At 38.7% G+C, this 23993-nt stretch overlaps 1 protein-coding gene across 3 annotated transcripts in view; it reads left to right on the top strand.

Moving 5' to 3' along the window:
- Positions 1-8989, top strand: part of LOC137945931 (uncharacterized) — an 80115-nt gene extending 71126 nt beyond the window's left edge. For all 3 annotated transcript variants that reach the window (XM_068792036.1, XM_068792035.1, XM_068792034.1), the window contains 2 exons: positions 8101-8147; positions 8669-8989. In XM_068792036.1, the coding sequence (XP_068648137.1) occupies positions 8101-8147; positions 8669-8774 (153 nt within the window). In that variant the 3' untranslated portion in view covers positions 8775-8989. The remainder of the gene's footprint in view (positions 1-8100; positions 8148-8668) is intronic.
- Positions 8990-23993: the final 15004 nt, after the last annotated feature.

Genomic DNA, 23993 nt, shown 5'->3' with positions numbered 1-23993 from the left:
TCCTGGGGAAGATGGGATTTAGAGAAAAATGGTGCTTCTGGATCCAAAGCTGCATCTCTTCTGCAAGCTATTCCGTCCTTCTCAAAGGAACAATTTGCGGGTATTTTAAGGGATCCAGGGGAATCAGACAGGGAGACCACCTCTCCCCCCTGCTCTTCAACATGGTGGCAGAATATCTATCCTCCTTGATCTACTCGGTCAAGAACATGGGATGGCTCCTCCCCACGACTGATTGCACAACATTTGATATTCCGATTCTCTAGTTTGCGGATGATACTTTTTGCTTCAGGGTTGGTACTATGGATCAGATCAGAAAATTGTGTGTCGTGCTGGGATTATTTGAATTGGCTTCCGGTCAGAACATAAACTGGGAGAAAACCACTCTTCTTGGCTATCACATTGATCCAGCTAGGCTCCAGGATGTGGCGAACTATCTGGGATGCTCTGTGGGAAATATGCCAGCTTATCTTGGGCTCCCACTTTTTGATTCTTGGCCTTCGGCAACACTATGGTCAACCCTCATTGAGAATTTTGAAAAGAGGCTAGCCACATGGAGGGTCAACAGTAGGGCGTCTCACTCTCCTCAAGTCTTGTCTGGCGGGGTTGCCAAATTATCTGTTATCATTCATACGCTATACGGCCTCTGTTTGCTCTAAAATTGATGTCATCCATTGATGATTTCTATGGAGAGGTTCAGAAGATACCTTCAGATACCATCTGGTCAGTTGGAAGAATATTTGCATGTAATAGGGGAGGATTGGGCATTCGGCCTACAAGAGAAATGAACAAAGCTCTTATGCTAAAATAGATTCGAAATTTCAACAACAAGCATAACAGTTTATGGAGGAATATAGTGAAATTCTACCTTCAGTTTTCGGGTGCATGGTGGAGAGAGGGTGGCACTACTCGCCTCCTATCCCCGATATGGAAATCAGTTTTCAAGCTCCTTCCAGTATTCAGAGATGCTGCCTTGTTCGACACGGGCAATGGAATGACCCTTCTGTTCTAATCGGACGAATGGTGTGGCCCCCGATCTCTCTCGGAGGACTTCTCGGGGCTGCATAGGGTTCCAAACAACTTCTCTTGCTCTGTGGCTGATTCATGGAGTGATCACTCGTGGAGTCTCCCGTTCCGTCGGGGATTAAATGATGATGAATCGTTGGCTTTTTGCTCTCTCCTTACCAAACACAGCAGTACTATTATCCGGGAGCACTCAGTTGATAAGCTGATTTGGAAGCCCAGTAATAATGGCCGATTCACTGTCACTTCGGCTTACTCTTATATCAGAAAGCAAGACTACAGTACTCATGAGCACAAGGCGAATCTGGCGTGGAAACTCTCAACACCAAGCAAAATCAATTTTTTCGTGTGGTCAGCCATCAGAGAACATATTCTTACTTTAGACAACCTTCATAGAAGAGGCTTCATTGCCCCCGATCTTTCTTGTCCCCTTTGCGGTGAGTGCGAAGAGACAGTCCAGCATGTCCTCTTATATTGTGGATTTTCGTGACAAGTTTGGATGAAGATCTTTCAGAAAATCGGGCTCCAACTGGGGCTACATCAGGACCTCTTTGGCACATTTGAGATGGTTCGAGGGATTCTCCTTCCTTGGCTGGACAAGTTAATTCTTTCGGCCTGTCTTGCGCATGTTCCATTGTGCATTTGGCTCGAGTAGAATAACCAGAGATTCAACTCCAAAGCTAGCACCCCGGACAACACGACTTCTCATGTCGTCGGCCTCATCTCGAGCTGGCTTCATACAAAGAAGGATTTTTCCACTCTATCGGGGGTTTCCCTTTGGGAAAATTGGAATTTGATCGCTCATATGTCTGGCCCCAGTGGAGCTCCAAGTATGGCTATTTGGGATCCCCCCCCTTGCGACTGCATGAATGTGAATTTTGATGGTAGTACTATTGGATGTCCTGGACCAGTAGGAGCAGGTGGTGTGTTCAGAGGTCACAATGGAGACCTTAGTCTTTCTTATGCTGGTCCGGTGGGCATTGCCGATTCTAATACTGCTGAAGTTAGTGCTCTGCTTTTCGGCCTCCAAATCTTCAGAGATTGTCTCCATGCCAAGTTAATCATTAAAGACGTCTTGAAGACGGTTATTAGTTTGTGTTCCAAAGACAACCTCCCCCCTTGGCACCATTGGCCTATCACTGATAGTATTACTGACATTGTATCTTCTACACATTATAATTGGAATCTCATTCCTAGATCAGTCAACTCTTTGGCTAATAAATTTGCAAAATTCGGAACTTCCCAGCAATCTCTCATTGTTTGGGAAAGCTTCCCTCCTTTGTAATATGCTCTCTAGAGCTTTTGCCATAAAAATCAGCATCATTTAAAAAAAAAAAAAAAAAAACAGAGGCCAATCGTGGCAGCTACTTCAGGGAGGACTCAGTGCTCAGACTCGCTTCCCCTGCAATCCCGAAACCGGGGGCTTCGTGTTTCCGGAACCCGGTGAAAGATCACATCGATTTGTAGTAGCTCTTTAGTCTGAGCAACATAAATTTGACCCAAAAACCTGGTCACAGATTGTGGAACTAGCCAAGGTGATGGGCACCGTCTTCACGAAGCTTGTCCCAAGAGATAACCACCCATCTGAGTAGTCAAAGAAAAAACGGAATGATCAATGATTGTTCTTCTTGGAATGTTCGTGGAATTGGGTCGATGCGGCGGCACACATCCATTCGAAGTCTCCTTGCCTCAACTAAAGCAAACATTGTTGTGCTTCAAGAGACTAAGGCAACATCTCTCTGCCCTGGCTTTATTCGTGAGTTGTGGCCTCTCAAGGAGCCCAGTTGGGCTTTTGTGGATGTTGTGGGCTCGGCAGGTGACATTTTCCTTGTGTGGGACACTAGTACTATTGAGGTGCTAGACAGATGCAGTGGCACATATTCCCTAGGAGTCAAGCTAAGGGATAAAGGCTCGGAAAATATTTGGTGTCTTGTGGGAGTCTATGGGCCAACCAGGTACAATGAGAGACATCTCTTCTGGGATGACCTCCTTCTGATATGCCAGAAATGGCCTATACCCTTGATGTTGATAGGAGACTTCAATGTCACTCACTTCTGCCATGAGAAGTCTCCTCCTCCTCAGAGGATCACTACCTCCATGAGGCTATTTGCGGATTTCATAGGCTGCTGGGACCTGGATGAGATCGCGCTATTCTGAAAGACCTTCACATGATCTAACGGAAGGCAACCCCTCGTCAGGTCAAAGCTCGATCGGTTCTTAGCCAATGAGGATTGGCTCCGGCTCTACAACAATGCTACTGGTAAAGTTCTCAGTCGGGTAGTATCAGATCACTGGCTAATCATGGTAGATACGCACTTTGGCAGTTGGGCCCCTCTGCCATTCAGATTGAACAATGCATGGATGATGGATCCTTCTTTTGGTTCTTCTAACTAGTCCTTCTGGCAAAGGATTATCGTTATTGGCCCGAGCAGTTGGTCCCTCCTAGTGAAGCTCAAGATGCTGAAACCCCTGCTATGCTCCTAGGCCTTTGTGAGAAAGTCCTCCCTCTTGGAGGTGAGAGTCTTTGCTCTTGCCCAGATTGCTTCCTTAGACTCAGAGGAGTCTAGAAGCCTCTCATCATCTGAAGCAGCTCAAAGATATGCCCTCCAAGGGCAGCTGCAAACCTTCGCCCACAGAGATCTTGTGCACTAGATACAACGTGCTTGCTTCAAGCAGCTCTCAGAAGAGGATGCAAATACCAAATTCTTTCATGATGTCGCTTCAGCTTGGAGAAGAGCCAATTGCATCACTTCACTCAGTGTTAATGGTGAGACCACCTCGGAACGATCTCATATCTCTGACTCATTGGTGAGTTTTTTTGCAGATTTGTACTCTAAATGCCAGGCAGTTCGCCCCTTATTTCAGAGGATCAATATTCAGGCTATTCCTTCGGTGGCAGCCAACCTCATTGAGCTCCCCTACTCCAGTTGCGAAATTGAAAAAGCAGTTTTAGGCCGCCCTTTGGATCTTGCTCTGGGCCAGGATGGTTTTAATGGCGAATTCTTCCGCCTCTGGCTGTGCCCCTCATTAGTGAAGACATTGCCCACATGGTCCACTCCTTCTATCATCGTGGCATCACATACAGGAGTATCGGAACTTCCTTCATTGCCCTTATCCCTAAAAAAGAGGGGGCAGAGCTCCCTTCATATTTTCAGCCTAGTAGTCCACCACCAGTACATACAAGGTGATAGGTCATCTCCTAGCTAACTGCCTCCGTGCGGTTCTTCCAGTGGCTATTCATCAAGGTTAGAGTGCCTTCCTCGAAGGAAGGAACATTTTGGATTCGATTATGGCATGGCACGAGCTTATCCATCGACGTCTCAGTGCTTCATGGTATGGCAGATTACTTGGGGTGTGTGTTAGAGAACATGTCAGCTACATATCTGGGTCTCCCCCTTTTTGACTCTCGACATTCGGTGGCGCTTTGGTCCCCCCTTATTGAGAAGTTCGAGACGAGATTGGCCTACTTGGAGGAGCAAACTTCTATCCTCAGCGGGTCGACTTACCCTTCTTAAGTCATACTTGGCGGGGCTGCCAAACTACCTCTTATCATTCATTCAGTGTCCGGTTTTGGTTTGCTCCAAGATTGATGCCATTTGTCGACACTTTCTCTGGAGAGGCTTTGAAGACACCTTCAAATACCATCTGGTTAGTTGGAAGGAGGTTTTGCTTGCCTCGCAATAAGGGTGGTTTAGGCATCCGGCCTATGAAGGATATGAACAGTAGATGAAGGATATGAACAGAGCCCTACTGCTCAAATGGATCTGGAATTTTAATATCAAGCACAATAGCTTATGGAAAGATATAGTTAGGTTCTACGTACAGTTTTCCGGGGCATTGGTGGAGAGAGGGTGGAGCCACCCATCACTTATCCTCAATTTGGAAATCAGTATACAAGTTGCTCCCCACCTTTAGGGTTGTGACCTCTCCTCCTCTAGTTAGATGAATGGCGCGGCCCCCGCTCCCTCTCGTAGGACTTCCTGAGGCTATCCAGGGTGGCTAGGAACCTTACTTGCTTGGTGGCAGATTCTTGGAGCAATAAGTCTTGGAGTCTTCCATTCCGTCGGGGGCTGAACGATGAGGAAGCCACAGATTTGGCTATCCTAGATCAACCAATTCCTTGGCTGATAAATTGGCTAAATTTGGAACCTCCCAACAATCTCTCATTGTTTGGAAATGCTTCCCCCCCCCCCCCCCCCCTGTAATCTTGCTCTTCTGAGCTTTTGATTTAATAAAATTCGGCATCATTTTAAAAAATAAAAAAATAAATTCAATCCTTCTTAATGAAATTCTTTAACGTAGCTGCATCATTACTGCACTTCATCTCAATACACTTATAATGGTCCATCTCTTGCCATAGATTCTTCAAGAGATTGGCATACTCCATGAGTGAGCGAACTCCCTGTTTAGTGGCAGAGATTTTAGTTTTAATCTCAAAGACTCGAGCAACATCCCTTACCTTAGAATAAGTCTGTTGTGCGGCTTCCCATATTTCTTTAGACTTTGGTAGAAACATAAACATAACACTGATTTCTGGCAACATGGATTTCCATAGCCAAGACATGACCTTGGAGTCTTCTTCATCCCAAGCATCAAATCTGGGATCTCACTTCTTGGTCCCAGTACCAAGGAGATGACTCGATTTTCCCTTCCCTTTCAGAAAGGTCCAAAGCACTTTAGACTACTTCATATAATTTTTGCCATTCAATCTCTAGGCAGATTGAATATTCTGTAATTCTCTTGTTGCTTGATTGAGTGTCACCTCTTCGGATTGGGCAGTAGTGAGGGATTGAGCAGTAGGAGTTCTCTTGGTTGTAGAAGACATGTTGAAATCCTTTTGAATTAAGATTTAAAGGGAAAAGAATGGTGATGAAGACCAATGGTGAAAAAAAAAAACTCCGTTTTTTAACTAAAAAACAGGGTAGAAACAGGGCTCAAAGAAGCAGCAGCATTGTCTTGGCAATGAAGGCCTATATGAAGAGATTTTTATCCCAGAAAAGAGTCTAAAGCTCTGATGTCATGAAGAAAATTCTGAAATTTTATTCATATTGAACTGATCAAATACAAAATATTTATACAACAAGGTAGTGCTATTCTAGGAAATCAGGAATACAAATCTAATTTACAGCTAATAAAAATCTGATTTTAATCTCTAGAAATTAGGATACAAATCTGTCCCTCCAATTACTGTTATTCACAAAACTCTTGGGATTTCAATCAATTCTGAATTTCCAACACCGTTAATTGAGATTATTCTGTGAGATCTCCTATGAAACTCCTGTAAGATTCCACTATATTAATTCTGATTCTGTGAGACCTCCTATGAAACTCCTGTAAGACTCCACTATATTAATTCTGATTCTATGACTTCTTGTTGTAAGAGTCATGTAAGACTTCTTTTTGCATTTAAGCACTGAATTCAAAATTAGATTCTCAATTCACCACCCTCTTGAGAAGCTCAACAATTGTCATATGCCACCACAAATTTGCTGCTAATCTAGAAGTTGGAATTGTGGGACTTGGGATGAGCTCCTCAACTATCATCAAGCCTTCTATAAAATACTTCACTAACTCACACATGGTACAAAATCTGTTTCCCAATACTCTGATGAGTTCTATGAATTGCTAGCAAGGATTTGGTCAAAAGAAACTCAAGATCAATCGGTTTCTTGGTATGTGAGTGGGCTATCGGAAATGACGCTGTATCAGAAGCCTTTACCAAGGTTCAATATGCCAAAGAAGATGGAAAGACTACCTCTCTGGAGCGCCAAACACACGATAATCCTTTTCAATCATCTAATTTACTCACAACTCATAATTTGCCACTTAATATTACCCATCCTTCATCTTCAGCCTCAAAGCCCACCTCAGCTTCATCAACTCCAGTTTCTAGAAGAGCCCAAAATACATTCATTGGTGCTTGTTTTAGGTGTGGAAAGATGGGTCATAAAAATACCCAATATCAACAAACTAGACTATAGCTCTTATTCATGAAGATGGATGTTAAAAGAGGATAGTTTTGTATACTATTGAGGATCTAAATTGAAGAGGTATATGCTGGTGATGTTATTACCTTCAAGGCCAACTATTATCACTAGTGAGTAGACGAGTTTTTCCTACTCCCAAGATATGGACCTAAGATGTAAACAACTCAGATTGAGTACAAAATAAATCGGTTATAACTGGGCTAAACAAGACACTTCTTACTCTGATACCAAGTTAAGATTTGGTTTAGGTCCAATAACTAGCCTAAGTTAGGAGGCCTTTTCATAACTAATAACCCTATGACTTTTCTTGATATTAATCTGTTTAGGATTATTCTTTCTAACAAGAGTAAATATCATGAGATGTCTTTTCTTCCCAGAGATGAGATTCATAGTTCCAATCATTTGAGTTGGTTCACTTCTATATCGTGATTGTTGAATATTTGAGTGTTGTCAAATTAAAGTATTTTGTGGCCTTTATTCATGATGCTTCAAGAATGACATGACTGCTTTTTGTAGGCATAGAGCTGAATTGTTTTCTCTGTCTTACTAGTTTTATTTGTAGTAGCTAAAAAGGTTTGATGAGGTTAGTAGAATTTTAAGGTCAGACATTGCTAAGTAGCATGTTTCTTCTAAAATTTACTTCTCAGTTGCACATCAGTGCTGAGCTTCTGCGTCTTCTAAATGTCTTTGTACGTCTACTTATAATATGCACGTCCCTGAATCTTTCTAATTTTTTCAAATTCCTATTTTATTTTTTTATTAATACAATGCTTGCTTCAACTTTACAGAACAAAACTCTTGTTATGATCATTCTCTTATTTTATGAGATTTTCTAGAGTTACAGACATTCATGAGTTGACCTTTGAGCTCATTAACAAGTACACTTTAAATGATGAAAATTAAAGGCTTCAAAGACCCTTAATCTTGTAAAACTTTTCTGAGGTGTACCATTCGTTTGTTTTATTAAGTCTCGTTTCCACTCTTGAAAACCGCCAAATAAAAAAAATACAAAAAAAAAATCTGCTGGCTACAATAATTTCATTTTATTTCTTGTCAACATTATCATGAGTGTATTGTATTGAATGTTTTGTAGATAAAGGCATCACAAAAGGAGTATGAGCAGCTGCTTCATGAACACAGGTTAGGACCTCGTCTCGCTTCTCAGGACTTAGTGATTATATTCTCCCTGTTTTTTTATATATGGTTCAGCTATAGTAGTGTGGATCATGACATGTCATCTTTGGTGAACTTTTGAATTTCTAGCCGAGTTGTGTTCTATATAACTTTTAAGATTAGCCGCTGGGTTCTATTAAACACTAAAGACAGCTGTTGGAAACAAGTTGGTTGTCACGTATTTCACAATATATACCTTAGATTTGACAAGATTATAAGTTCAAGCAATTATTAGCTCGTAAATGCAGGATTTGGCTAAAAAAATCATTCTAGTACTGGTCTGGTTTTGATTTGAGACTCTAATGCTGTTGTCTAGACGTCAAATGTCTTTTGCCACAAGTTTGAGAAGTGAGATGAAGCAAGCCAAGGTGCTCTTTTGAGTTGTCTCGAGTTGTGTTGGTCTTTGTGATTGTAATGCATCAAGTACTTAAGACTGCCTTTACTATCCTTTATCAAGAACACTCAGATATGGATCTTCATAATGGCAGGTCAACCTCTGTACAGGGAAAACTACTACAGCACAATCTTGGTCCTGAAGTTGTCAGTGCTCTCAAGGATCTTAAAATGAAGCTTTTGGAGACTGATTCAACATAGCTACACACACAGCAATATTTTGTATAATTCAACCATAAGGTGGTCCATGTATTTTATTCCTTTGTTTTACATTCTGCTTAACATATAGTAAGGCTGTTTCTTTCATTATCTCTATCTTGATTTTTTTTTTTTCCGGTTATCTTTGCCATTTGCTTGTCCATACTATGTAAATGCTTTCTAAGCCTCTAAACTATGGTTTTCCTTGAGCTTTCTTACCTGCACCTGTTTGCTTGGAGATGAAGTCAGAGAAAATAAAAGAAATGAGTCTTTAAATTTATATTTTCCTCTGTTCCCTCCATCTACAAAACTTTATACGATCTGCAAATTAATATATTGGATTAGTAGGTGATGAATGAATGTTTGGTTGTGTTACAAAGAAAACTTACCCAAACTGATCCCATCTACAGATTGATCCTAAATTTCCAAACTCGATCCCATATGAAGATATCTGACCTGATTTACCAGTAATTTAATAATAAATTTATTAACAATCAAGTCAGAGATTAAAAATCACTAATATTTAGCATTTTTTCTATGATCAAAGGTCTCTAATCAATTCTTGATTACTCTTGTCTTGTCCAATCCATTTCTTTCTTTCCAAGCCTTAAAATATTTAAAAGCTCTAAATGACCCCCATCAATTTGTTGCTTCTCCCCAAACTCGTAATTTCGAAGCAGCTTCTTTGCCAAAGCTTTAGGGGACAATAAGGCCCATATATCTCTCCCAAAACCATTAGTCTTTGTTCTAGTCTCTGCAACCAGTTTACCAAAAGTAAATAAGAAACCAGTCTTCGGAAAAGAGTGTTGAAGTAAGAACAACTCGGGCAACTCTAAGAAATTGAAAAGTATTCTTTTAATCAGTTTACTCTTAATCCACAATGGATCTAATGTGATCTTGTTATACCCCAATCTGGCCAAACCCATTTGCAGTACTAGTTTCTACTCAAAGAAATCAATCCAATATCTCAATTTCTCATGCTCTTTTTGGTAAATAAAGTACTTGTACCTTGGTCTTCTATGAAACATATCACAAAATAAAATTAAAGGGTGCATAAGCAACCAATGTGGCTTTCAAGTCCTTTGTTCCTTCCAATAATTTAGAACTCTCAAGTACCTAATCCTCTCCTCTTCTAATCTTCTCCCTCAAACACAATTCTAATCAGAGCTTAATTTCATAAAATACATAAAATTATCTTCTTTTGTAATTTATACGATGATATGATGCATTTTATTTATGATATATTATTTATATGCTCTAATTCATGGTGGAGGCATAACATATGAAGGTCAGGGATGGGGCAGGTTTATGGGGATTTTACAAAAATACGGTGGGTTTCAACAAATTTAACATGATGTGACGTATAAAGACGAGATATGGTGGATTCAAGACATAGATAGGCACCAAAAATGACACCAGGAGATGAACAAGGAGTAAGTTTGTGGGAGGAGTATGGTTTGAGCCATGGATAACAAAGACAACCAAAACTTTGAAGTTTAGAGTAGTTAGGAGTGCCAAAAAGTTTGACATATGGAGAAATAAGATTAAGTGTGGGAGTAGGTAGATATTTGATGAGATAGACAACAATGAAGAATATATATGACCAGTAAGATAGAAGTATGGATGCATGGAAAAGAAGAGACAAACCTGTTTCTACGATATGATGATGTTGTCGTTCGAAATACCCATTGTGTAGAAGGGACGTTAGATGGGAAATGTCATTAGTATCCAGAAAGAAGGACATTGCTTTATATTTCCCCCATTATCAAAATAAAGTGTCTTAATTCATTTACCAAAGAAGTTTTTAACTAGAGATCTAAACCGGACAAAGATATCAAACACATGGGATTTTCTTTTGAGAGGGTAAAACCACATATACGTTGTAAAATGATAAAAAAAAAAACATAATATTATAAATTATCAATAGAAGAAATAGGAGAGGTCCATAAATCCGAGAAAATAATATCAAGAGGGGAAGAAGAGACAAGAGAGGAGTGAGAGAATAGTAATTTGTGATTCTTATTGCATTGACAAGAATTGCAACTGAAATTAAAATATAGAGGATCCAATAAATCTAACTGACAAGTAAAAACAATGTGTCGTGGAATTGGAGACGATGGATGACCTATTCGATGATGCCACATAGACGAAGTGGTTTTGACAGTGGAAAAAGGCTACAAACGATGAAGACTGAGCTGAGGATAACTGCCACTCGTACACACCATTCTTAGTTCGACCCTACAAAAGTGTTGCCTCAGTGCGAAGATCCTTCACAAGAAAAGAAGTAAGTAAAAATTCAATGGAAGTAGGATTAGATTGACATAACTGAAATATAGAAATAAGATTATTTTGCATGGTAGGAATACAAAGAATAAAATGTGCGAGAAGGTGTAGAGAGAGAGACTTGGAACTGGAATGAGTAATAGGGAGACCCGTGCCATCACCGATCACAATGCTGTCAGTGTCATCATAAGGAGTGTGAATGGAAAGATTACTCTCGGTGGTAATATGGTGAATTGCTCCACTATCTAGAAACCAAGGAGAACCAATAGGAGATTTAGTATTTGCAAGATGTGCTCATGGTTGCCATGTTGTTGAAGAGCGAGGTTGGTAGTGAGGAGGTTGGCGAGGAGCCTGGGAGGCAAGAGAGGTTGACGATTACTTGACTTATCGAAATTAGAGCTAGAATTGGCAGAAGTTGGAAGTGGAGAGGAGTGAGTTTGTTGGACACGGAGCGAGAGTTCCTTGTTGATGAGTTTTTCATGCAATTCATCAAAAGAAATTGGTGTGTCATGACCATTGATAATATCAACAAGTGGTTAGTAATCATCATCGAGTCCATCCAAAATTTTCTCAGTGAAATCCTATTCATCCATAGGTTTTCCTAGGGCCGCAAGTTCATCATCACGTGTTTTAATAAACTTCATATACTGAAAAATTGTTTGAGATCTCTTAGTGGCAGGCTTAAGTTGTTCCTTGATCTATTTGATATGACCACACGAAGGCCAGGCAAAAGTACGGGCCAGAATATTCCAAGCTTCATGAGAGGTCCTTGATTGAATAATCGGAGGAATGAGAGATGGCGTGAGAGAGCCGACAAGAGCACAAAAAATTAGCTTGTCCTGACGAAGCCATGTTTGGTATTCTGGATTGGAAGTAGCAAGATTATTGACAGTCTTTGTGGCTGAGGGCACAGGATGAGAGCCATCAATGAACTTGTGGAGATCAAAACCAATAAGAATGGCTTCCAGCAAAGATAATTGTTGGATGCGAGTTTGACTGAATTGTGGATGTTGATCATTGTAAAAGTTTTGGTTGGGTCATGGGCATTAAATTCAGGAGGCTTCAAGAAGCAGGGGAAGAAGGGTTCCAGCTATGGGATGGTTGGCCCTCGGCGAAGGTGGAAAAAATGCACGACGACTGCAAGCATTGGCCGTCAGTAGTGATCTGGAACTAAGAGATAGTGAGCAGGCAGTCATGGATTGTGAGACTTTTTTTTTTGTTTTCTTCTTCTTGTACGTGTGAGAATCACACAAACGGCTTGCATGCGTTGTCTGGTTTCTTCCTTTGGTGGAATTGGAAGCGGAGTCTCGTCAGGACTGCTGGTGCAATGCATCAGAAGGCTACGCTTGTGGCTCAGTTGTGGTCGTCGGCGACTTTTGAATGCTTCGCCAGTGTTGGGGGGATGGTGAAGAGCCGAGAGTTGTAGAGAGGGAGAGACAGATAGGGCAATTGGGGGACAGCTACAACCCTTTCTAGTGGCTGAGCTGCATTCGTTGGAGGTGCCTGGAGGATCTATTGGAGCTCGGCTTATGCATGGACGAGCTTGTGGCACAACCAGGAATCTCTAGAGGGGGGTTACGGGGGTGAGACAAAGGACGGGATTTTTTTTTCCAAAGGTTGGGTGAAAGAAAAGAGATGACGGAGTGACGCTACGGTGATGGGCAGGAGGAGCTGCGGTTTTGGGTCTTCAGTGACGGGAAAGAGAATTGCTCAAAGGGATTGATCAGAGGGAGAAGACATGTCTCAAACTCGCTCTGATACCATATTGAAATTCAGAGAGAAGAAGAAAATAATTTTCAATGTACTTATTCATTGATGAGGTATAAAGGTATTTATAGTTTTATAGAACTATTTTGACTTCAGCTACATATGGTAGTTCAATACAGAGTACAATTTGAGCTTATCCTTTATCTATATCAGTATGTTGATGATAATGCTGGAAGGCTAAGGATACATACATGCATGTACTTGTGTGGCCCTCTATGGAAATAAAAGAAGTTGGGAACAACTGAGTTATCTGCTTTCAGTTCAAAAAGACAACTTTCAACCGCAATAAGCTCTAAGGAGAGAAAGGAAAATTAGAATAATCATCTTGGGCTTGTCTATGAGAGAACGTAAGCGATTGTTAGGGAGGGCGCAATGATAAGCTCTCTTCTGCTGTTTCTAAATCGAATTGGAAAATAGTAAATAGTAACCATGAAATTAAGAGTCGTGATTACATACAACTGGACTGGTACACTCAACTGTGACTCAATCGCCTTCGTGCTTCTGAGGATACAAACAGATTCACGGGATATCTGCACCGCTTAAATGGACAAAAAAGTTGATATCGATAAAGAGAATTTTGTCTGCTGACCGACTGTCTGAGTTCTCGCAGTCTCGCAGTCATGAGGCTCGCGTGAGAATGAGGGACCGACGCAGAGACCAGCTGACACCTCCCAATGCTTCCATTCATGTCCAGGCTAGTCAAACAAGCTGGTCCCTCTCTACCCATTCACCGTTTGTCATCAATCCCCAACAGAGATAGCTCGTTATTAAAGACCTACTGATAGACGAAAAAAAATATATTTGATTCATTTGACCATCTGTCGTCGTCCTTAACTACCCAGACAAGATAAATGAATGAACGGTGCCTCTTGGCTTTTAATTTTTTTTCTGGTTCGACATGACGTTGGAGTATGGCTTTTCATCCGGGTTCTCTGAACTTCTTTAAGTTTGTCCACTCATGCGGTTATTTTAAGTTTATATACACAGTATAAAAATTCATTCATCTGAAGAGTTGCATACCAAAAAAAGGAAAAGATTAATGTTGAAATCGTGCGCGTTCATGAACTGAGCATTCATTGATCACTTCTTTTCTACTGTTCAGGAAAAAAAAATTGAAAATATTAAGTAGGAGAAGGAGAAATTTAAAGGATTAGAACTAGGCTAGTGATTCAACAACATAATCAGTAGAAGGAAGAGACTGTTAGATATTGAAATGAACCACGTTTTTACAATTGAGTTGGAGTGATATTTATATAATTTAGAATAAAAAAATAAATTTTATATGATAAGATAAATATAACATGAGATAAATCTTATCTAATAACTGAAGAGATTAGAGTTCACACTTCACGTTACATAAACTTGGGTCAATATTCCTTGATCTATCAACTGGAATGTGATAAAAATTCCGTGGTTGTGTTTTCGTTTCCTTCAAGATTCTTCCTATTTTTTAAGGTCCCACATTCTTAATAAAGTGAGGCTGTTGGTGAGGCCAGACCAGTAGATATGAGAAGGAAATGACACGAGAGGATTTGCCAGTCAAAGAGTCAACACTCAAGTCACATAGTCAAAGCTGTCTCTCTCTGGTATTTACTCTGACATGAGCTGAAATGAACCCAAAGGACCCTAAAAAGCTCTTCCAATCACTTCAATTAAGAGAAGCAGACAATAAAACCTAAATCACTGGGCCAGACTCAACTGCTTCTCCAACGACCCAACCGCTGCTTCGTCTTAAAAACACTCCCATGCAACTCTTTTACACAACTCAACATTAAAGCATGAAAACCTAACTCAGCAGGAAGCATTACATCATTCGGTAACGTTTCAAAGTTCGATGCCGTGCAAACTCAGGTGCCTCTTTCAGACCATCTCCAGTTGTTGTTTCCTTCGCGTGTCTAAACAAGAAAGAATTAACTGCTTTTGACTAATAATGAAACTTCAATGGGAGGTCACTAGATTTCTGCTTTCTATGACTCATGCAAGTCTTACGTAATTTAACTGTAAATGTTTACTTCTTACCTTTCATACTTTTGTTTTATGTATGGCAGAAGAGCAGATGTATTCATAATGGTTGTTTTAGATGGTAACTCTTCGGTTTGTGCAAGCAAGCTCGTTTAAAACTCTTTAGCATTGTATCGTAATGTGATTGTTTTGAGATAAAATCTAAAAAAAGATGAACTCAAACTCCAGGGAGACTAGGTGGATTAACGCTGAAATCAATGATTTACAAGTTTACTTTAACAATTCGCAAACATGGTGCTTGCTAAATTTGATGAGCAATGAATTGTTCTAGCCATAAAAATTACAATTATTCAGATTATATGACTGTTGAGGGTTTCTTATTATCAGGTGGGTTTGTTTGTGTAAAACAATAGATCTCACAAGGATGAATGGTCTATAAGCTAATATGAGATTTATATATGAATAACTGTAATACAAGTGTAGATTTCAACCTAAAATTAGGAAGATTCTTCTGGCATAAGAAAAGTAGATGAGTTCTTATTTATTAGGACTTCTCGAACTCTGCTACTTCAACTCTTAGACTACGTATTAAAGCGAGTAAAAATAAACATGAAACCGAACAAAATTCTTCAATACTCCTTTTCGGCTGGAGCACATTATGCCAGGCCTGGCTTTTGATGTTTGATAGAATTTGAAGATAATTAAGTTCCTTTACACATCCACCTTTTGTGATGAGGTTTGGTGAGATGGAATGCATAGCTGATGGTCTGCGATGTCTTCCCTAATGAAATGTCGATCAAACCCAACGTTTTAGAGTACGTAGCTTGCTATTCCAGATTGTTCATTATTCTTCTTTTTTTTCTTCATTATCACCGGAAAAGCTTGATTAACTGATTCCCATAAATCCTTGAGTCATGTAGAAGAAGCTTGATATGTAACAATTGATTCACACCTTTTGCCAAAGCTTTTTACATCTAGAAATTTATTCACACCTTTTGTCAAAGCTTGGTACTTTGTTTTTGCACTCGACCAACATATTAGTTTATGCTTCTATCCACACTTGATGCCTTCATTTTTTTCAAAAAAAATACCCTTGTCAATGTAAGACTTCTGATACTTAAGAATCTTGTCTGCTATTTGCGCTAGAAGGAACACCCAATTCACTTATATGCTAATCATTGTTGAAGTGAACAACAAATGCAACGAAAGAACAAGGCAAGGCAATATACCATAGTCCAAGGCATAAACCTGGCAACGCAAATGGCAGGGGGGGGGGGGGGGGGGGGGGGGGGTTGAAGTAATCAATTAGATGAATTACCACAAGGGTTTAACAATGATTTTGTTTACAAAAGCCAATATTTTTTTTTTTATGTTGCCCTATTGGTAGTCATTGCCCAAGAACCCTTGCTTGGAAAAATTTCACTAATAAGATCTATTAGCTGAAAATTGTTGGCTTTCAGGATTCCATAGGTTATGGTCTTTGATAGAAGAGATAAAGAAGAAGAAGAAGAAAAGAGGCGAAGAAGAGAGAGAAGAAGGAGATCACATCTAGGAGAAGAAGAGAGAGATGAGGGCACATCAATGAGACAAGGAGAGGAGAATAGGGTTCTAGACTATGTCCTAACCCTCCCCTTTAAGTTTCATTTATTGATGCTAATAATATAAAAATTACAAGTGTACCGTTCACCCTAGTAGGAGTGAATAAGGGACAAAGATCATAAGATAATTACATCAATGATACCCAAGCTTGTCTATACCTTCTAACTCCCCCCCTCAATCTAGTACTGAGAAGACATCATATATCCCCAACTTGGTGCATTTAGTGGAAAGAACCTTTGAGTTAACTAATTTTGTGAATATATCAACAAGTTGTTTGTAAACGAGACATCTTTAAGATATATAATACCCGCTTGCAGCTTTTCTCTCACGAAGTGACAATCCACTTCGATATGCTTGGTTCTCTCATGAAAGACCAGGTTGGGTGCAATGTGCAGTGCAGCTTGATTGTCACAGTGGAGTTCCATCGACCTTTCTTTGTTGAATGCCAACTCTACTAGAAGGGATTTAATCCATAGGAGCTTGCTTACTGCATGTGCCATAGCTTTATATTCTGCTTCTTGCACTGGGTCTTGTGAATACATTTTTTTTTATTCTTCCATGTAACAAAATTGCCTCCGACTAGAGTACAATATCCTAAAGTGGATTTTTTATCATCTGGGAATCTAGCACAATCCACATCGGCAAAGCTTTCAATATCTAAATAACCATGGCATTTGTATAGATGCCCTTATCTTGGTGTCTTTTTCAAGTATTTGAAAATTCTCCTTTTTTTCAAGTACCATGCTAATTGCAAAAGACATATCCGATCTGGTCACAGTGAGATACATCAACTTCAAAACAAATCTCTGGTACTTGCCCACATCAACCTTTTTTCCAGTACTAGCACATAACTTTGTATTCGTCTCCATAGGGGTGTCGACAAGATGACATCCCATCATTCCTATTTCTTTAAGAAAGTTAAGCACATATTTTATTTGTGATAAGATATGTCATGCCTGGACTGAAGAACCTCAATATCAAGGAAGCACTTAAGAAGTCCCAAGTCCTTTGTCTTGAATTCACTGCATATCTTATGTTTGACTTGACGAATGCTATCTATATCACTACTTGTCAAAATAATATCATCTACACCATTCTCAGTATGTTTGACAAATACGGAATGGTGCATAGGGCGTCTTGTGTGAATCGAAGCATAACTTGACTAATTTTATCAAACCAGGCCTGTGGAGATCGCTTCAAACCATATAAGGATTTTTTTAAGAGACATACCAACTTCCCCTCAACCACATCTCTAGGTGGTTGCTGCATATAAATTTTTTCCTTAATATCTCCATTACGGAAGGCATTCTTCACATTTAGCAAAAAAAAGGCCATAGAGAGTTAGCAAGAAGATATAATAAAAGATGTGCCGAGTTGACATTGGTGATGAGTGATAATTTTTCCTCAAAAGACATACCAAGTTGAACTTTGCGACGGGTAAAATTTTTTCCTCATACTTAATCCCATAATATTGAGTATAGCCTTTAGCCAGGAGTCCAATTTTAAGGTGGGTCACGGAGCCATCCGGATTATGTTTTACAATGAAGACCCATTTATAGCTCAACAAGTTTTTATCGAATGGAAGGGGAACAAGTCACCAAGTCTGATTATTATAGAGGGATGCCATCTCTTAATGCATTGTTGTTTTTCATTGTGGATGTTGTAGGGTCTCTTGACAAGACTGAGGAATAGAGACAGAAAAAAAATAGAGGCAAAAATCTTACAACAAGAAGAGGATAACCAATGGGTTGATAAAAAATGAGAGATGGGGTGAGAGGTAGATGGTCGTGTGCATGACCTAGGCTTTTTCTGGAGAGTGATCAGTCGAGTATCAAATGGAGGACCAAAAATATGAGGTGGAGAAGGTAAACTTACCTCAAGGGGGTCTGGAGACTCCGCAGGTGTAGTGTAGGCCAATGCTTCAAGGGGCAGAGCAGGTACAACATCACGGCCATGAACTATTGGGTCATCAATCAGCATAAGAGGCTTAGGAAACTCATTAGCTGTAGAGAAACTAGGTGGGACACTGGTGGATGAATAAAGGGTTGCTCGTCGAAGAATGTCACATCACTAGAAACAAACATCTTCTTGAGAGAATGATTGTAATATCCTTTCCGAGTACAAGAGTAGCCCAAAAAGATGCATTTAATCACCCATGGATCCAACTAGTAGCATGGGGGATGTAACTTAAAAAAAAAAAGTACACCCAAAGACTCTAAAAGGAAGAGAAAATAACTCATCGAAAGAGATGAGAGTATGGTATCTTATTACCATGTAACGAGGAAGACAACCTATTAATGAGAAAATAGGTTGTAAGTATGGCATGTAGCCTGTAGAATTGAGGCATATGCATATGGTGCAGAAGAGCTTAGGCAACCTCAAGAAGGTGTTTATTCTTTCTTTTAGCCACACCATTTTGTTGTGGTGTGTAGACACAAGAAGTTTGGTGAAGGATTCATTTATCTCTACAAAAGGATTGAAAGTCTCCTGACATATATTCCTTGGCATTGTCTGAGCGAAGGATCTTTAGGGTAGTATTGAATTGAGCAGACACTATGGGACAAAAATATTTGAACGTAGGTAATACCTCTGACCTATATTTAAGTAAGAATAACCATATAAACCGAGAAAATCATCAAAAAATGTAATAAAGTATTTTGAATGGGAAACATTAGAGATGTTTGAGGGTCCCCATACATCAGTATGTACTAAAGAGAAAGGAGCAATCAGAGTTTCCCTCTTCATAATAAGAAACTAGAGTTGGAGTTGGATTTGAAGAATCAGATTTGTCAAACTCAACATTAACTGACTTCTCTACTCTCATACATGTCTTTTTATAAAATCTATAAGCTTCGCTATAAGTAGAATAACCCAAGAAAATTTCTATATTGGTTCTAGAGTCAAATCTCCCTAATTTTTCCTTTGGTTCTTTCAATATGGAAAGTTTGCATCCAAAGACTCTAAAATAAGTAATGTTGGGAAGGGTGTCCGTATACAACTCTGACAAAGTTTTGTTCAACAGTGGCCTAATGCTAACTTGATTGATGATATAACATGCCATGTTTACAACTTTGACCTAAAACCTATGTGTCTTGTTGTATGCATGAAGCAAACATGATATCTATGTCACATAGGTTTTGGGCCAAAGCCTATGTGACATATGGCCCAAAACCTATGTGTCATGTTGATCATGGTTCTTAGTAAATAGTGTCTTATTTATGCTTCTTCTCTTATTATCATTCCTTTCTAAGAATTCACATAATCTTTCATACCATGCTCTTGGAGCTTGATTTAACCCATATAAAGCTTTATACAACTTGCAAACATGGTCAAGCTTGCTCACATCTACAAGTCCTTTGGGTTGTTCAACATATACCTCTTCTTGGGTTTACCCATTTAAGAAAACACTCTTTACATCCACTCTTTACATCCATTTGGTACAATTTGAATTTTATGTGACTAGAATAGGCTAGGAGGATTTGAATTGCCTCTAATCTTACCATGAGTGCATCAATTTCTTCAAAATATAGACTTTCTTCTTGGTTGTATCCTTTGGCAACTAACCTAGCTTTATTTATCACTACTAGATTTTCTCCATTTGCTTTGTTCCTAAAGATCCATTTTGTTACTAGAGTCCAAAGTTTGTTTCTTTCAAATTGGTTTAATTCTTCTTGCATTGTCTTAATCCAAAAATCATCTTTTTGGGCCTTGACAAAGCTTTTTGGCTATATTTAGAAACAGAGGCATCATTTGCCATAGTCTCATGAGTTGCTCTTCTAGTTGAAATCTTGCTTTGAGGGTCTCCAATAATTTGTTCTAGAGGATGATCAGCCAACTTATAGTTCTTTGGTTCCATCGGTGATTCTTCTCCATTATTTGGGTCATTTGGGTTTCTCTTAAAGATTATGGTCTTGAGGTTGAGATCACGGGGATGAATCGAATGGGTTTCCCTCTTCATCTTAAAAAAAATGGAGTAGGAGTTGGATTTGGCAAATCGGATTTGTCAAAATCAACATGAACAAACTTCTCCACTCTCATAGATGTCTTGCTATAGACTCTATATGCTTTGCTATGAGTAGAATAACCGAAGAAAATTCATATATCAGCTCCATAGTCAAATTTCCCTAATTTTTCCTTTGGTTCTTTCAATATGAATACTTTGCATCCAAGGGTTCTAAAATAAGTAATGTTGAAAAGGGTGCCCGTATACAAGTCATATGGAGTTTTGTTGAGAAATGGCATTATGCTAACTTGGTTAATGATATAACATGCAGTGTTTACAGTTTCGACTCAAAACCAATGTGACATGTTGTATGCAGGAAGTGCTTTCTATTTAGGCCTACGGTTCAAGTAGGTCCACTTCTTTGTGAAAGTGGTACCAAATATGAGAAATGTGAGTGAACTTCTTGATTTGTCTTTTCTTTTTCTTCCCGAATTTCCTCCTTTGTGTGGGTAGATGTAATAGATATTTGATTTGTATTTCTAATAATATGCTTTTGTTTTCAAAATCAAGTCTATCACATGATAGCTTGTTTATCAATCCACTTTGCCTTATAGCATTGGGCACATGGCTTTCATTTTCTTCTTCCAAGAGAATGAACTCTTTGATCTTTGCAATCTCATGTCTTTGAGCATTAAAATTTTCGTTATATCTATTTAAACTATGAATTAATTTCTCTAAAAGAAATTCTAGTTCATTTTCATAGTCTGAGTCTCTTACCTCTTCTGAAGTGGTAGACTCTTCATCATCTTCTATAGCCATGAGTCCTACATCACTCTCTTCTTCATAGGAATGACTGGACTCTTCTTCTACAACATCCCTAGCTGAGATCAAGACTTTCTTCTTCTTGTTCTTTGGATCTTTTCTTGAGTATGGGGTTCTTCCATCTAAATTTGGGCATTTGTTCTTTGTTTGCCCTAGTTTACCACACTCAAAACAAACCTTCAAATTTCTTCCAAGACTTTTTATTTTGAGTTCTAATTTGGCCTTTTCTGAAAATTTTCTTCTATCTATACATTCTTTGAAGGAGTCTAGTGATGAAACTCACTTCATTGGAGATTTCTTCACTAGAGTAATTTTCAGCACTAGCGTTAGCCTTAAGAGTAGGGGTTTTCCTTTCAGGTTCCTCTTCCTCTACTTCTTGAGGTTCCATCACATAAGTAAGGAGAGTTCCTATAAGCTCTTCTAAGCTCATTATTCTAAAGTTAATATTCTCACAAATGATGGTCTTCCTCGTGGCCCATGACTTTGGAAGTACCTTGTGAAGCTTGTCATTTCACCTATAGAGGAATAACTCCTCTCCTAATATGTTCAATTTATTCATAATATGAGTAAACCTAGAATTCATCTCAGCTATTGATTTGCCCAATTTCATTTTGAATTCATCACATTGGGCAATCAATATACTAATCATACAGTCCTTGACTTTAGTGGTTCCTTCAAGTGTGACCTCTAATTTATCCCATATTTCTTTTTTAGTCTTACACGTGGTGACTCGATTAAAATCATTTGGTGCTATGAGTGCACAAGTCACTACAACATAGCTTGAGTTATAGGCTATGTAAGCCTATCTCTAATTTTCTACACAGCCTAAACAACCACTCACAACCTTGGGAACACAAGCCTTACAAAAGATTGAGTATGATGGTTGTGGGTTTGCTTACACAAAGCTGACCGAATAAAAGCAGTAAGGTATAATGGCTCTTACAATGTAATCACATTTAATCCTCTAGATAGGCCAGTATTACAATAAATAACAAAACTAATTACACCAAGACCTATTGTTTCATACTAATGTGATGAGAAACTCAAGGGAATGCAAATTGAATTGATTTCATACTTGAAATCAGTTTTTTCAAACCTAGACAAATGCTTTAAAACTAAATTTTCCCAAGCAAGTAATTCAATAGAGTGGTGGATTTGAAAGTAAGGGCTTGTAAAGGATTGTTGAACATTAACAAATAATTTGATGATCAAGTGGCTCAGCTGCAGCACAAAATTAAGCAAGTACAAACAAAGATTTAAAAGTAAAATAACAATTGTAGTTGGCTTTTATAAAGGTTAACTCGACCAATCCATGAATATGAAAATTTAAGGACAGGGATTATTTTTTATCGATACAAAGTGATTTAACAATCAAAGAGTTTCAAATTCTACACAAATTGAAGTTAAGACAAGTAGAAAGTTCAAAGTAGAGTACCAGTGTACTTCGCGTTTTTGAAAGTTAGACAAAGTGAGCTTTTGATCACCTATTTGATCTTCTCAAAAGCTTTGAAAGTATAAAAGTTATTTTTGGAGATTTGTTTTTCAATGTGGTGTTCCTTCTCATTTGAAACGTGGGGGGAAATTTGTTTAACGAGAGAAAGATAATGTTCCAAAATAGAGCATTGGTTTTGGAAAGAGACCTTTTATCCCTTTGTATAATATGTTAAATTTTATTTTAAAAATTAAAAATAAATAATTCAAATTCTTTGCTTGTGTTGCTTAACACAATGGTAGGCCACTTATAAAGTTTGGAGACCCTACTAGGGAAAATTGAATCTTAAATTATTTTTTTAGCTTTCAGGACTTTCACTATTTGAATATGGGATTCCTATTTGAATAGAATTTGAAATCTTAGCTTTTTTTTGATGCACTATTCAAATAGTTGGTGAATTATTTGATATTTGGAGCTTTCTATTGATGCACCGATCAAATAGTTGGTGCACTATTTGAATAGTGTGACATTTTTGCATGTTGATGCAACTATTTGAATGTTGGTACACTATGCACTTTTGCACTTTTGTTGCTCATCTATTTGAATATTGGAAGAACTATTTGAATAGTGTAGATTTTGAGGATGCTTGAGTTGTGAAGTACTATATCACTATTTGTATAACATGTTCGTTAGTGTCTCTATTTTGTCTCTTTTCACTAATGAGCTAAACTACTCCAATAGTCATTTCACTATTTTAACAGTTAGTGTAGTAGAAGCGTGATTTAATTCAAAAATCTGTTTTATCATTGAAAAATAAAAAAGGTGTATTGAGGATCTTGAGATCAACACTCTCCCCCTTTTTAATATTGAGAAACACATTTAAAATTTAAAGTCCAGAATTCACATGTGACCTTCCAGCGTGGTTCATTAATGCTATTTAGAAAGTTTTTCTAAGCACCCCCTAAAAACATGTCAGCATACACAAATGCATTCTTATAAAAAATTTAGGTTTGTCTCTAATAGATTGAAAGGTTTGTAAAATCCACTTTTACTCCTATGATGCACTAAAGCATTCGTAGATTTGAACTTGTGTCTAAGAATTGTAGTCACATCCCTGCCCCAGCCCCCGCTGCCAATGAAAAAAAAAATCTTCAGACTAAATATTGTCTCAACTGTTAAGAAATCATAAAAATTCGGCCTAAGGTAGGATTTAAGACCGGTTAGGTGACAAGGGAACTAACAACTATGGAACTGAACTAAGAATGGGTCCAAACTAATAATGGTTGGAAAACCTTATCCAAGAAGAGTCATGATCAAAACTTGATCACTGTCCAAATCTATGTGGATGATATCATATCCGACTCTACCAACTAGGGTGGCCTCGAACCGAGACCGTTCTCGAGCGGCTCTAGCT

The sequence above is a fragment of the Aristolochia californica genome, unplaced genomic scaffold (assembly GCF_029961685.1).
Source record: "Aristolochia californica isolate CCGP_79_NKW_82.1479 unplaced genomic scaffold, dmAriCali1.0.hap1 SCAF_12, whole genome shotgun sequence".
Lineage (NCBI taxonomy): Eukaryota > Viridiplantae > Streptophyta > Magnoliopsida > Piperales > Aristolochiaceae > Aristolochia > Aristolochia californica.
Note: the sequence above shows the minus strand (reverse complement) of the source record. Positions and strands in the feature narration are given on the sequence as shown.